The 14,221-nt window shown below is 39.9% G+C and overlaps 2 protein-coding genes across 13 annotated transcripts in view; one reads left to right on the top strand and one right to left on the bottom strand.

Moving 5' to 3' along the window:
- The window catches only part of rad52 (RAD52 homolog, DNA repair protein), a 31,127-nt gene extending 19,837 nt beyond the window's left edge, over nt 1-11,290 (bottom strand). Inside the window, exons 1-2 of the mRNA XM_041216002.1 lie at nt 11,138-11,290; nt 4,719-4,820 (exon numbers count right to left, since the gene is read on the bottom strand). Coding sequence (XP_041071936.1) covers nt 4,719-4,820; nt 11,138-11,212 — 177 coding nt within the window. The 5' untranslated portion in view covers nt 11,213-11,290. The remainder of the gene's footprint in view (nt 1-4,718; nt 4,821-11,137) is intronic.
- Nucleotides 11,291-11,478: 188 nt separating this feature from the next.
- erc1b (ELKS/RAB6-interacting/CAST family member 1b) overlaps nt 11,479-14,221 on the top strand; it is a 1,202,158-nt gene continuing 1,199,415 nt past the window's right edge. For all 12 annotated transcript variants that reach the window (XM_041215847.1, XM_041215845.1, XM_041215843.1 and 9 more), the window contains exon 1: nt 11,479-11,675. The gene's annotated coding sequence lies outside the window, so the exon portion shown is untranslated. The remainder of the gene's footprint in view (nt 11,676-14,221) is intronic.

Below are 14,221 nucleotides of genomic sequence, written 5' to 3'. Positions count from 1 at the left end.
TGGGGCAGAGAGTATGGGTGTGACTTATAGGACGTAGGAGAAGTAGGTAATGGACATGGAGTTAATGAAGGAAATGACAGAGCACCTCTGGCTGCTAGGACAAGTAATAGGACAGACGGGGATGGCTAGTTTTTTGGGGCCAATGGTAGAGTATAATGTACAGAAGTAAGTTATAATGACGGAGATAGTATTTGTGGAAACCAATTCTCCCTATTTGATCTATTAAAATCTCTTAAGTATCTATTAAGAGTGGCTTAGTAGCACCACTACCGTACTGACTGAATTGGCCCAGTCCTGAAGGGCATATCTGCCAGATTAGGCAGGTGGTGAGGAAATCTACAAGTGAAAAACCTATTTGACCTTGCCTCACCTCGCTAATCTACCTGTCCGTGATAGTATTGGTAGAAGTGATCACTGCACAGTCCTTGTAGACACAAATTCCTGTCTTTACACTGTGAATACAGTACACTTTGTTGAGTGACATTACCATTGTGCTAAACGGGACAGATTTGGAACAGATCTAGCAGTTCAAATCTGGGCAACCATGACGGCCATCAGTAACAGATTCAACCACAATCTATAACCTGATGGCCTAGCCAATCCCTCACTCTCATTACCATCAAGCTAGGGGATGATGCCTGGTTGAATGACAAGTGCACTAGGCGTACCTAAAAATGAAATGCTAAATTGGTGAAGCTACAACAATGAACTACTTACATGCCACACAGCTGAAGTAGAATGCAACCGACAGACCTAAGCGATCCCACAACTAATGGATCAGATCAAAGCTCTGCAGTCCTGCCACATCCAGTCATGAATGGTGGAGGAGAATCCACAAATATTTCTATTCGCAATGATGGGGGAGCCCAGTGCAAAAGACAAGGCTAAAGCATTTGCAACTACCTTCAGCCAATGGATGATCCATCTCTACATCCTCCTAAGGCCCCCAGCATCGCAGATGCCAATCTTCAGTCAATTTGATTCTCTCCATGTGATATCAAGAAACAGCTGAAGGCACGGGATGCTGCAAAGCTATGGGCCCTGACAACATTCTGGCAATAGTACTGAAGACGTGCTTCAGAAGGAGGTACACCCGTAGCAAAGCTGTTCCACAGTACAGCTGCAATACTGGCATTTGCTCCATAATGTGGAAAATTGCCCAGGTATGCCCTGATCACAAAACGTAGGACAAATACAACCCAGATAATTACCACCCTATCAGTCTTGATCATCAGCATAGTGATGGTAGGTGTCATTAGCAATACTGTCAAACCACATTTACACAGCAACGACCTGCTATCGATACTCAGTTTGGGTTTCTCAGGGTGGTGTCCTAGACCCAATCATGTTCAGCTGCTTCATCAATAACCTTCCCTCCATCAGAAATGAGGATTTTCACTGATGATTACACGGTGTTCAGTATCGTTAACTTGTCAGACACTGAAGCAGTCCGTGCCCATACGCAGCAAGGCTAGGGCTGCTCAGTGGCAACAAGCATTTGCATCCACATAAGTACCAGGCAACAACCATCTCCAACAAGAGAGAATCTAAACATCTCCTCTTGACATTCAACAGCATTATCAAAGTTGAATCCCTACTATCAATATCCTCGGCTTACCACTGCCCAGAAACTGAACTGAACCAGCCATATAAATACTGTGGCTACAAGAGCAGGTAAGAGGCCAGTAATTCTGTGATGAGTAACTCATTTTCTGACTCCCTAAAGTCTGACCATCATCAAATTTGGAACTATATCGCTGTTCCTTCACTGTCACTGGATCAAAATCCTGGAACTCCCTCCCTCACACCACCATGGTACCTACACCAAATGGATTGGTTCAAGAATCTCTCACTTGTCACCCTCAGTTCACATATTTTTCACCTAGCTGTGCTCCCATGTGCCCTACATTTTCTGCCTGTTTTGCACTTGGGTGAGTGTAGCTCCTTCAAGGGAAATTAGGGATGACAAGTGCTGGCCTAGCCAGTGATGCTCCCATCCCTGAACCTTCTCTGTTTTTAGAATAATCTCAGCAACTCTAATCTCTCCAACTAACTGAACTACTTCACCCCTATTATTATTCTGATAAATCTCCTCCATACCCTCTCGAAGGACTTGATGTGCTTCCAAAAGTGTGGTGTCCAAAATTGGACACACTCCAACTAACCAGAGATTTATAAAGGTTAAGTATGATTTCCTCACTTTTGTATTCAATGCCTGTATTTACAAAGGCAGGTATCCTACAGGCTTTCTTAAAAACCTTGTCAACTACTTGGATGGGAAAGGCAAGAAGAAGATAATGGATTGAAAGTTGATAAAGTGTTTAGATTTTGCAGCATATGGGTACGCTGAATATAAACATCAGGGGACAAGAACATTTATGTAAAATCAAAAAAGAAACTAGAAGGTGCAGAGATTACGGAAAAATGACAAGTGGAAAACAGAACAGAAAATATAGGTTGGTATACAAAGGCACAATGGAGCATAGCAAGGTGAAAAAGATGGGAACCGAAGAGAGATGAGGGTGGAAATTGAGATTTTGTAGTAGATCTGTAGGGCATAAACTACAAAATCAACACTCGACAGATATGAAGAACAATGCGTAAAATGCCATGAAGTTTTCAGTTCAGTGTCTAGTTTGTTTAAACTCATATGAGCATGTTTTTCTATTTTCTTAATTAAAGCCACGCAAAGGATCAAAATGTAGCAGTGTTGATCCACACTGGACTGACTGATCAAAAGTAGAGAACCAGGGCTGAAAACGAGGAGGAGCACAATCAATCATCTGGTCAGTGAAAAGACAACTGGCAGAGGAGCAGCAATTGGTCAGGAAGCTTAACACTACTGTGCAGTAATAACAAAGCAGAACTGGCAGTTAGGGATGTTGGGGCAAAACAGAGAAACAGACAATGGTGGCACAGTCTCACTGTTGGACCTGGGACTGAAGTCAGCACAAAAAGAAAAGTGGCAGGAAACAAAGGCGACACAACGAGCTGTTAATTTAAAGGTAGCATGTGTTATGGCAGGCGGATGGCAAATGCAAAGCTGCCCAAATCCCAGAGGGGAACTTAAAGCATCTGCCACAACTATTTGCAATTTGTACTTATTTCGAGATGTGGGCTTTGAATTCAGTAAAAAGGCCACCAACTCTTATAGGTTTCTTACAAAACTAAATTAAAGCTTTAATAGAAGAAATGATTTTAAGCACTTACAGAGATCTACAAATTACTATGATAACTTCTAAATCCCCTAATTAATCTAAACACCAGTTTACATCTCTGTTAAAGCAACAATGAGACATGTAGATTTTAAAAGACCCAGGCAAAGTAACACATAATACCCAGTTGAATTCGAAGTGATTTATTTCTCAGCTTCAGTTCTTCGTAGACAGCAGCTTGAGGCTAAGATGCTGGGGGCTTTTCACATTTGTGTTAGATCTTAGAATGCCTGCCCTGACACAAGCCTTCTCTCCTGAATATAAATTTTCTCCTTTGAATGCAAATTCCCATTGTTTCAATGTGTCTTTGGACTTTTACCTCTCTAATAATAAAATCTATCATAGTACCAATTTTACCAGTAATCTTTGGGGAAAAATAAACACTGTTTCTTAACTTCTTCGGGCTTCTCTTTTGAATTCAAGCTAGTCTGGTTTATTTAAAAATACAAATGTTCCCTTTACACCTTACCTGCTGAAGCTTCCCCCATGTTTACCTACTTAACATTTCAAACCTAGCTTATCTTCTGATACATCAAAGCCTTCAGACCAGCTGCTTTTAATTCAACTAAGTCTCACACACCCCACTATTACTCTATTTTACAATAAATTCCAATAACATTATGAGAATTATATCTTACCGACAAGGGGAAGAGGCAGACATGGATCCCAGAAATCTCAAGAACAACCTGAGCAGCTTGTAGGTCAATATGAGTCTGGCAGGCAGGCAATGCACAGAGTAGCAAGACAGCTCATAGTAGTAAATAATAAAACAAAACAAAATAGCAGGGCAGGAGTCACAAAGATTTGAGCATGAAGTTGGAGAAGGGAGTTAATAAACTTTAGGTCTCAAGTGAGAAGGACAAAAAGTGGGGTGATGGGGCACATGGGTAGATAAAAGAAAAACAGTAGCTGGGATTTTTTTGAAGTTGAAAAATGTTTTAAATCACCAAAATAATATAAATATTTTTTTGGATAGAAATCAACACGAATTGTTTCTGTGAAAGGATACAGTTGTTCCAAGTGGCATTAGGTGGCAGTGCCTGAAATTGCAGGTCAGCAGATACCAAGCTTTTTAATGAAGAATTATTAGTCTTTTGTGACTGAAATGCATAACAAAGCCCACCTGTTGAAAATTGTAAAATCCTGTAAAAGTAATATCCACCACAGGTGAGAACAAAGGTTAGGAAGTTACCTCAGCTGGGACGGGTGGCTAAACATTTCCAGACTCAAATTCTCATGTGGGGACAAACTTTTGATTAGTCACACCAGCAGCACATTTATTAAGCTAAACATATTGTGCTAAGATGTCTAGCTGGTGCATGCAATTGTTCTTGTTCAAAAGAAATGGCAGGTTTCATTTAAGTTTTAAAAGTCATATTTAACATGGAACATATTTAATCTTGTATAAGGAAATTAATACTTGAAATTAAAGTATAAACTTAAACCATATGGGGCTTCCTTCAGTATCAGATGATGCCAGGAGTCCGTGTCTGTCAAATTTACCTTTTGCCCCCCACCTGCTGGACGTTGACTGATGTATTCCGGACCCAGTCGCCTCTGCAAAGCATTCTGGATTGCCTGATATTCCTCAGCGGTGTACCGATGCTGCAAAAAAATGATAGACATAGTGACATTTGGTATAGTTCAACTGGTGTATGCAATTGTTCTTGTTCAAAAGAAATGGCAGGTTTCATTTCTTAAGCTTTAAAATGTACTACCTTACTTCCTAATATCTTAGCAAATAAATGCATTGTGTTGTGCATCACGGATTGGACAGTGCTAGGTAGTCACAGATTCATTCAGAGTTCGTTGATCTCAAATGCATTAGCAGCAGGGTACTGCGACTGACCTCATGATCCCTGCTTAGAGACAGATTATTAAGCAGAAAAATCTTGTCCCTGCTGGGTTTGGCTCAGATGCAATTTCACAGCTAAATATCCTCTGGCACACCTATTTCCAATATGAAGCCTGAATACTTGGGTGTGCTACTGGAGTGAAATAAATTCTTTTAGTACCAAACTCCAGTACAAATCACTGCCATTGGAGAGGAGTTTGGAGAAGAGGCAGAAAGACAGGGTAAACTGAGGAGTTTTTTGTTTTATAGCCTTTCTGCAGGACAAGGCTTTTTAGTGAATACTGTAAGCAAAAGCTACAGATTGCTTTTGAGATACCCTGTCTCCATTACTATCTCATGTTTACAGGATAGTGGCATGGGAAGTGTGACGATCAGGTACTGAATGTTTCTGTCTTGTGGAATGTGCAGGAGTCAGCAAATGGCTGTTTGACTTGGGAGACATGAAAATCATTGATAGCAGGGCTGAATTGTGCTCAAGGTCCTTTAAGAACTAAAGGGTAATTACAACATATAAGTGGAGACTTAAGTCATGTATGTTAGAATGTTCTGGGAGTGAATCTAGACCTTTCAATTTTTATCACAGGTTATGTTCTGGGAGGCACTTCAGAACACTGTACGTTAAACTTTGCCAGTTGTATTTCAGCTTAGTGATTTTAATTGTATCCCCGTATGTTAATATTTTTAATACTTTTATTGTAACTTAAAGCATTTATATGTTGGAATAAAACACCATCTAGTCTCTTTCTGCAAGGGACCATATCTTCTGTACTGACAAGGAACCTCAAGGATAACCAACGGAATATATGGCATGCACATTCTTCCAGAAAAAATGGGTTTGAGAAAAGTTTATTAAAAATTAATTTTGTTTAAATTTGTGTTGTAATCCATTTTCAGATCAAACATAGATAGTGAACCCATAATGTATATCACTTCCATGAACTGCTTTAGTAAAAGATCAAAAAACAAAAATGTACAAGAATACATTTCTTGTATGGTAGTTTACTAAACCACCTGAGATTAAAACATTTGGCTGGATGGGTAGGAATATTCAGTTGCTTTTCTTTTTAAATAAATGGCACCTCTTACGAGGGCATATATGCTCTTTTTTACCACAGGCTACATCTATGTCATCTATGTGAAAGGATGAAACAAAGTAAAGAATCACAGAATAGTTACAGCACAAAAGGAGGCCATTCAGCCCATTGTATCCATATGACTGCAGAGAACACAGGTTGGATTTAGAAAAATTGCAATACTGTAGTAATTGTATGCACAGGCATGCATTTTGCAAACTGGAGCTTCAGGGCTGATCCAACAAATACATTTTTGAGCCAATGCCTAAAAATGCCAATTGAGTGGACTTCCAAGCTTTCACAGGAGAACAATTAAAGCTGAATTTTTAAAAAAATGACAACAGGTGGTGTGAAAAATACCAGAGAAAATGGCTAGCATTTTTTGCAATGCTGTGCAAAAATTGTAGAATAAAACTGCAAAAATAACATTATTACATCTTCAAAATTCACCTACAATTTGCAATCAAGCACAAACATGGATAATTTAAAAAGCAAGATATTTTGACTGAACAGTTTATCATTTTAATTGTACACAGGTGGTGAGCAGTAATTGGAAATTTGCTTGTGCTCCTTTAAATATGAACATACTAAAACTGGGGAAGAGGTTAGGAGGGGCATATTTATGATGTTTGTCTATAAATAAATGCTTATAGAAGTGTGTAAAAATCGGCTCCAGTTCTATCCTCAATCACCTGTATTTCTGGATTAGAACAAGGTAGCAGAGGATAGGAAGTCTTGTGACGTAGTGGATGGGGTCCCTGCCTCTAAGCCAGAAGCTCTTGGTTTGAGTCCCATGCATGGATTCGGTAGCCATGGAAGTTGCATTCATAACGTTGTCAAACCAGTTGATTATCAACCTGCAAATCCTTCCAACATGTCTATGGCAGGCAAAAAGAGCGGGATAGACTCCTGGTCATCCAGAACCTGTAGAACGCAATGGCAAACCACCGCAGTACATGGAAATCCATGGTCACCAATGCCCTCTTAGGGCATAATACCTGAAGAGAGGGAGAGCAGAGAATGATCGCCTAAAGCTGAAGCTTAGAAACGAAGGAAAAAAAGGTCAGATTGAAAACTACAATCCTAGTAGTCGTTGAGAAAAATGGCAGGAAGCCAGTCAGATTATTATGACTCTCTGATACCCTCGAAGTCTGAACCACGTGAAAAATTGATATTTGGAAACAGGCTATATCACTACCAAAAAGAAAACAAGATGTATTTTGAGATGGATGTCCACTAGTTGGATAGTGATGAAAGTTTGGTTGTTTTATTACAGTTTTTGGATGAGCTCTACAAGAAAGATGATCTGTTAAATGCCTATGAGACATGGTCAAAATTTGACAGATTTCAGAAAACTGGTGGCCATTCCATAGAAAAAAAATATCATGACAGATCTGTATAAAACTTTACAGACTGTGTTAAAATTTGACAAAATTCAATTTGGTGATTGCTGGATCAGTATTAACATCTAAATTGCTGTATTGTGCTAAGATGTCTTATATGGTTCGAATTAGGGTTCTGTTCTTGGAAAAGGGGACACTGTTGGATCAGCTGTCTGCTGCCTTATTTTTGACGAAATTGTCACTTCCTTCAGCTTTCATGGAACAAATATGAGACATTCTAGGTGACACAGAATAGAATAACTGTTATATTTTTTAAATTGCCCAGTTAGCGAACACAAGCCTAAATACAATGTAAGGATTCAAGGCAGTCACAGTCAGAATGAGGATGAAAGCACCTTTAGCAGATGACAAAGTGGAAGAAAAATAATGAGTGAATGAATCCCAGGAATACTTTAAGGAACTGTTAATAGGCGTGATTATGCCGTGAACTGCCCAAAGCAAAAAGGCAGGTTCCTTCAAATGAAGGAGAGAAATCTGAGGAAGCGTTCAAAGATAATGATGAATCTGAACAAATTATATTGGTCGGAAGAAGGGAGTGTTTCAAATGTGGACTCCCTTACCTATGCAGGACTAGATGGTGTTTGTACTTCAACACTATGTGGGACAAATTGGTTATCATATATCACAAACACAAAAAATGCTGGAAAAACTGAGGTCTGGCAGCATCTGTGGAGAGAAAGACAGTTCACGTTTTGAGTCCGTATGACTCTTCAGAGGAAGGGAAATGGAAAGCAATGGAGGTGAACAGGGCAAAAGAGACAAGTGGAAGTCCTATCGGAGAGAAGAGCAATACTTCAAGGTAGGCATTCCTGAAAGTGTTTAATTCACTGCCACTTCTCTAAGATAAAGGCAAAATACTGCGGATGTTGGAAATCTGAAATAAAAACAAAAAATACTGGAAAAACTCAGCAGGTCTGACAGCATCTGTGGAGAGAAAGACAGAGTTAATGTTTCTCTGTCTTTCTCTCCACAGATGCTGTCAGACCTGCTGAGTTTTTCCAGCATTTTTTGTTTCAGATTTCCAACATCCGCAGTATTTTGCCTTTATCTTAAGTGTTTAATTCACTGCTCACCTCTCTTCCAAGAATGCCCACCTTGAAGAAGTACTGCTCTTCTCTCCGACAGGACTTCCACTTGTCTCTTTTGCCTTGATCACCTTCATTGCTTTCCATTTCCCTCCCTCTGAAGAAGAGTCATACGGACTCAAAACATTAACTCTGTCTTTCTCTCCACATATGCTGTCAGGCGACCTCAGTTTTTCCAGCATTTTTTGTTTTTGTTTCAGATTTCCAGCATCCGCAGTATTTTGCCTTCATCTTGGTTATCAAGTTAACTTGATTTACTAAGTAGTGAGGAATGATGCAAGAATAAGGAATATACTAGTTGCTTTAGGTTTGGCGATGACAATAGAGGTCACTGAAGAGAGTTGTAATTCCATGTACAGTCACTGGAGTATGACATTTAGTAATGACATTGTCTCTAACGAGATACCTATGACTTTGAGTAAACCTTCTCTGAAAAGAAGCACAAATGAACTTGACATGGGTCATGGCAAGACAATTATTTTCAGAAAATTAGTAGATCTGCAGTTTACCCACTAAACACAATATTGCCCCCAACCCCTTTCTTAACAAAACCCTGATGTTTATCAGTGTTCACTTAAAGACAACTTGTTTTTTTCTGCTTCTTGGTCACTTTTTAAAATAAATTTCAATGTCTACATTTAAAAAGAAATACTCTAAACTAGTTAATCTGTAATTGCACCTTTGTGACCAGTGATGGTGCTGTAGCACACGAGTTCTGTATCGCTCAACAGCAGGATGACCAACTGTCCTGGATTTTCTGGGACTGTTGCGTAATTCTGCCTTTTGTTCCACATCATGCCTTCCTGGAACTTTTCTCATCCTGGAATTCATGTATGGCAGCTAGTCTTTGCCTGTGCATGCTTCAGCCAGACTTTATGGCTGCTTACGTGTCGGCCAGTCTTTGATTTGCACATGCCTCAGGAAGTCTCATATCTACATATGAGCTATCCAGTTGTGTTTGTACATGTCGGCCCTGGATGTGCCGTGATTTATGCTTGGGGTTCTCAGTGCATGTCCTGGGAATGGAGGAAGTGGGGAGAAGACGGTTAACTGAGTACAAGGCTGCTTTTACATGTTCAACAGCAACTCCCTTGCCATGCCCCTGCACCCCCAGCTTTTAGATTTGGCATCCCTACAGTGCCCCTTAATTTATTCTCCGAAGGCTGGTCACCATGCCCAACAGAGGCAACCACAGAGAAACTCCTCTGTAAACTATTCAACATCTCAAATGTCTCTCTCTTCACTAATGGAAGTTAATCAGAGGAGTTGAGGAAGTGAGAGACCTTGGTGTGCATGTCCACAGGTCCTCGAAAGTGGCAGAACAGATGGACAAGGCGGTTAAGAAATCATATGGAATGCTTTCCTTTATTGGGAGAGGCACTGAATTCAAAAGCAGGGATGTAATGATGGAACTGTATAAAATGCTGGTTAGGCCACAGCTGGAATTTTGTGTACAGTTCTGGTCCCCGCACTACAGGAAGGACACAATTGCTCTGGAGACAGTGCAGAGGAGATTTACAAGAATGTTGCCAGGGCTTGAAAATTGCAGCACTGAGGATAGGCTAGGGTTGTTTTCCTTAGAACAGAGGAGGCTAAGGGGTGACCTAATTGAGGTGTACAAAATTATAAGGGGTTGAGATAGGGTAGACAGGAAAGACTTGTTTCCCCTAGCTGAGGGGTGAATTACCAGGAGGTAATTGGTAGAAGGGTTAGAGGGAACATGAGGAAAAACTTTTTCACCCAGAGGATGGTGGGTGTCTGGAATTCACTGCCAAAGTTGGTGGTTGAGGCTGAACCGCTCAACTCATACCTGCAAGGTGCAGACCAGGTGCTAGAAAGTGGGATTAAAGTGAGCGGCTAGTTTCCTTTATCTCTTTTTGACTGGTGCAGACATGGTAGGTTGAATGCATCATAACTGTTCTATTGTTCTAAATTCCTGTAAATTTTGCAGTTTAATCACAACTCAAAGTATACAGAAAAAGATAGAACATATAATTTTAGGTCTCATTTTAATTACGTCTACATGCCCCCGATCCAGCCACCCATGGTCTCTAATTCCCACTTGATCTGAAGATTACATTTGGGAATGGCCTGTTTCTCTGTTGTAAATGACCTGACTCCCACCTGTCAAAATTTTCCTGGAATCTCCAGAAATTAATGTGCTAAACACTACTGCGAGCAACCTAAAAATATCATAATTGCATTAACCATGTATTGAGGAGCAGGAGTAGGCCATTCAAGCCTGCTCTGCCATTCAAAATGAATATTGGCTGATCTGGTTGTGGTCTCAACTCCTTTCCTGTCTGCCCCCCTTAATCCTTGATTCCCTTGTTTATCAAAAATCTGTCCAACTGTGCCTTGATTGAATTTAAAATTCCAGCCTCCACTACTCTGTAGAGAAGAGAATTCCCCATACTGACAACCTTAAAAAAAATCTCAGCTTATCAGAAAAGAAAGGCAAGTGTTACAAATTAGGATGCATGAGTTGAACCTTGGTCTCACTGACCTGCCCAAAACAAACAGTCGGAGTGTGACGGACACAGAAGAGACATGCTTCATTCCTGGCTTCAGACATTCTCATGCATCCAAAAGAATAAAAACACAAAAATGCTGCAACTTCCACTAAGCAAAACGGCAAACTGAACGTTAAAATACAAAGACTGTCGGGAAAAAGGTCAAGCGAACCAATCACAAGAATTATATTTCTGCTCGCAGCCCCGCCCAATCAGTAACTCAAAAGACGTTAATGGCGCGAAGGCCGCCGGGTGGAGGGACAGAGGAAGACTGTGGAATCTTCCGCCGCAGAGGCCGTCGGGTATGAGGTCGACTCCTCCCCGGTGAAATTCGCAAGGCAGGCTGGGAAAAGAAAGCGGTGGAAAAAAATCGACGTGGTGTTTGTAGGAGGGTTTGCGTCAGTGGAAGTACCTCTGTAAAACTGGTGTTGATAGAGAAAGAGACATTGGGGGCAAAAGGTTTCTGAAATATCTAGATCAAACGCCGACGAAAACAGCTTTGTACCTGACGGGGGATTGCGTTAGCGACAGGTGAGTATGTGTCAAGGAGAGGCAGCAGCGCGCGTCGAGTTCAACTGTCACCAAGGTGGGGAGCAGTAGACAAGGTGGAGATTTGGTGTCGGTGTCTCAGTATCGCAGCCAGAGAAGGGAGGGGGTTCAGGGCTTTGGCACGCAATGTGGGGGAGATGGGCGCGAAACAACCTGTATGGCATTCAGGTGGCCGCATAAGGGAAGTTTTACTCTTCCCAATTAAAAAAGGAGCCATATCGCATTTTCTTTTTCTATCGGGAAGTGTCAATGTGCTTCATTTTCTTGGGTTTATCAGTTTAATAGGCTATGCGCGGAGCGTGTCATTCTCATCATAAAGTCTGTCATCAACCCTCAAATAAACATATGCAAGCTACAGACAATAATGGAAATAGGATAGTGATTGTACAGCTGGCATCTTGATTGAGGGTTTCAGGTGATGTCATAAGCCACAAGACTGAAGATTGAGTGATTTGTGTGAACCCCATAGTGAGGTTGTAGATTTGACTCTTCTGTGAAATCGCAGCTTTTTAAAAGGAGTGGAATTTCTGTTCAGGTAATGGTATAATCATTAGATATTAGGTGTTTGTAAAATGACATTGAAATGATTGTGGGACATAGTTCTACAGTCATACTGGATTAGATCTTGTAACGTGATTTCAATTTACAGCTAGCAATTAACAGTGCATTTGATGAAATAATCTTAAATTACTTATTTAGAATTGTGATTTGCCCTTTTCTGGTTTTAGAAAAAAATTAACCTGTATTGGTAAAAATTATTAATGTTGAGTTCCCTAGAAATCTTCAGTTTCCTGCTCCCTTGTATAGTCTAAAGGACTTTAACCCAGATAGTGCAGATGAAATCTAATGGGTTAACATTATGGAATTCTGTTTTTATGATTTACTCTGGATTATTTGTACATCAACATCAAATTGATAAAACTCATGAAAACTGTTATGGGTGATTGACAAGGTTTGGCTCTGGCTTTGTAAGACATACACAACCAATTTTAACTTGCATCACTGGCCAAACACCAGTGTTAGCTTGATCAGAAGCTGCTGAGTGCTTATTTAGAAATTAGTTAGAAAATAAATTATAAAGTGGACAATATATTTGGAACTTTTTTGTTAAATGTATGTGTTTTTTTTCTTCTTTGGCCAATTCTCTCATCTGAAGGCAGCCTCTTGCTGGAATGTAATCCTCTGGATACCTGCTGCCCTCTATTCACTTGTCAAGTGACCATCATTTGTCTGTAAACTTTTAACTGTGTGTTCAAAGAAAGTTTAACTACACTGTTATGACGCCAGTTGGTAAAGGCTGAGTTATTTAAAATCCCAGAGTGTAACTTTGAACAATTGTCATAACCTATATTTTCAATAGGTATGTTTGAGATGTAACTCTGAATTCAGAAATGAAACCACCAAGCCTCCAGAAGTTTTTATATAAATTAAATTAAACATTTATTAATTTCAATAAGAAATTAAACACATACACATACAAATTACTACCATTAAAACTTTTAAACCAATCCCCAAATTAATCACTTCCAGGTAACTTGCCCCAAGGCAACACTAACCCATTGACTTAAACAGACATCAGGCAAAGCACATTTTACCGTACAAATTCAAAATGAGGTTCCTTTCAATTTGTTCCTTCGCAGACCAAGTGGTAGGCTTACAGGCTTGGATCTTACATGCCTCTGACTTCCACATACACAACTCTTCTATATGTACCTAGCCTTCCCTTTGAATGTAAATTATCATTGTATCACCAAGCCCTTTGAACTCCACCTCTTCTAACAATAAAACCTCTTTCATTGCACCAGTTAACAATAAAACCTCTTTCATTGTACCAGTTTTATTGATAATATCAACGTATTGCTCGGTGTCTCCTACCTAGGTGCAAGATTTCACCCCCAGCCTTTGAATGGTTTATTCAACCTCACTGTTTACATCTCAAAACTACTATACATCAAAGCACCCAGACAAGCTGGCTTTAATCCAGTTAAGACACACACTCACTCATACCCACAGACACAGACCCTACTACAAGTCCAATTTAGAATAATTTCCAAAAACATTATATACATTAATATTTTCATGACATACATGGAATCACAGCTGAGCTTGCTTACTTGTCCTTCGTGATGTCTATTTCCAGTAGTGTTTGCTGCATTGAAGACTGGAGCAGAACCCCATTTATTACTTCCTAACGTAGGGGCACTGGGAACAATGGTCGTGCTTTGATTACTTCGATAATATACTGAGCATGAGTGTAAAACTTTTCTGATTTTGTATGACACAACCATTAACTGAATAAAATTGTAAGCCATTGGGGAGTCAGATGGTTTATACCTCAGAAAACACAGTTTTAAAATAATGTGAGTAATTTTGTCTTGAATATTTGACTTTTTAGTTGCCATTTTTAATCTACCAAAGCTGCATATAGAAATGACAGTTTAACAGTTTGATCATGACTTTTAGAATTTCAAAAACCTCAAGGCAAAAAAAATGGTGAAGCATACCAAATAGAAAATAAAACATCAGCT

The sequence above is a fragment of the Carcharodon carcharias genome, chromosome 21 (genome assembly GCF_017639515.1).
Source record: "Carcharodon carcharias isolate sCarCar2 chromosome 21, sCarCar2.pri, whole genome shotgun sequence".
Classification (NCBI taxonomy): Eukaryota; Metazoa; Chordata; class Chondrichthyes; order Lamniformes; family Lamnidae; genus Carcharodon; species Carcharodon carcharias.
Note: the sequence above shows the minus strand (reverse complement) of the source record. Positions and strands in the feature narration are given on the sequence as shown.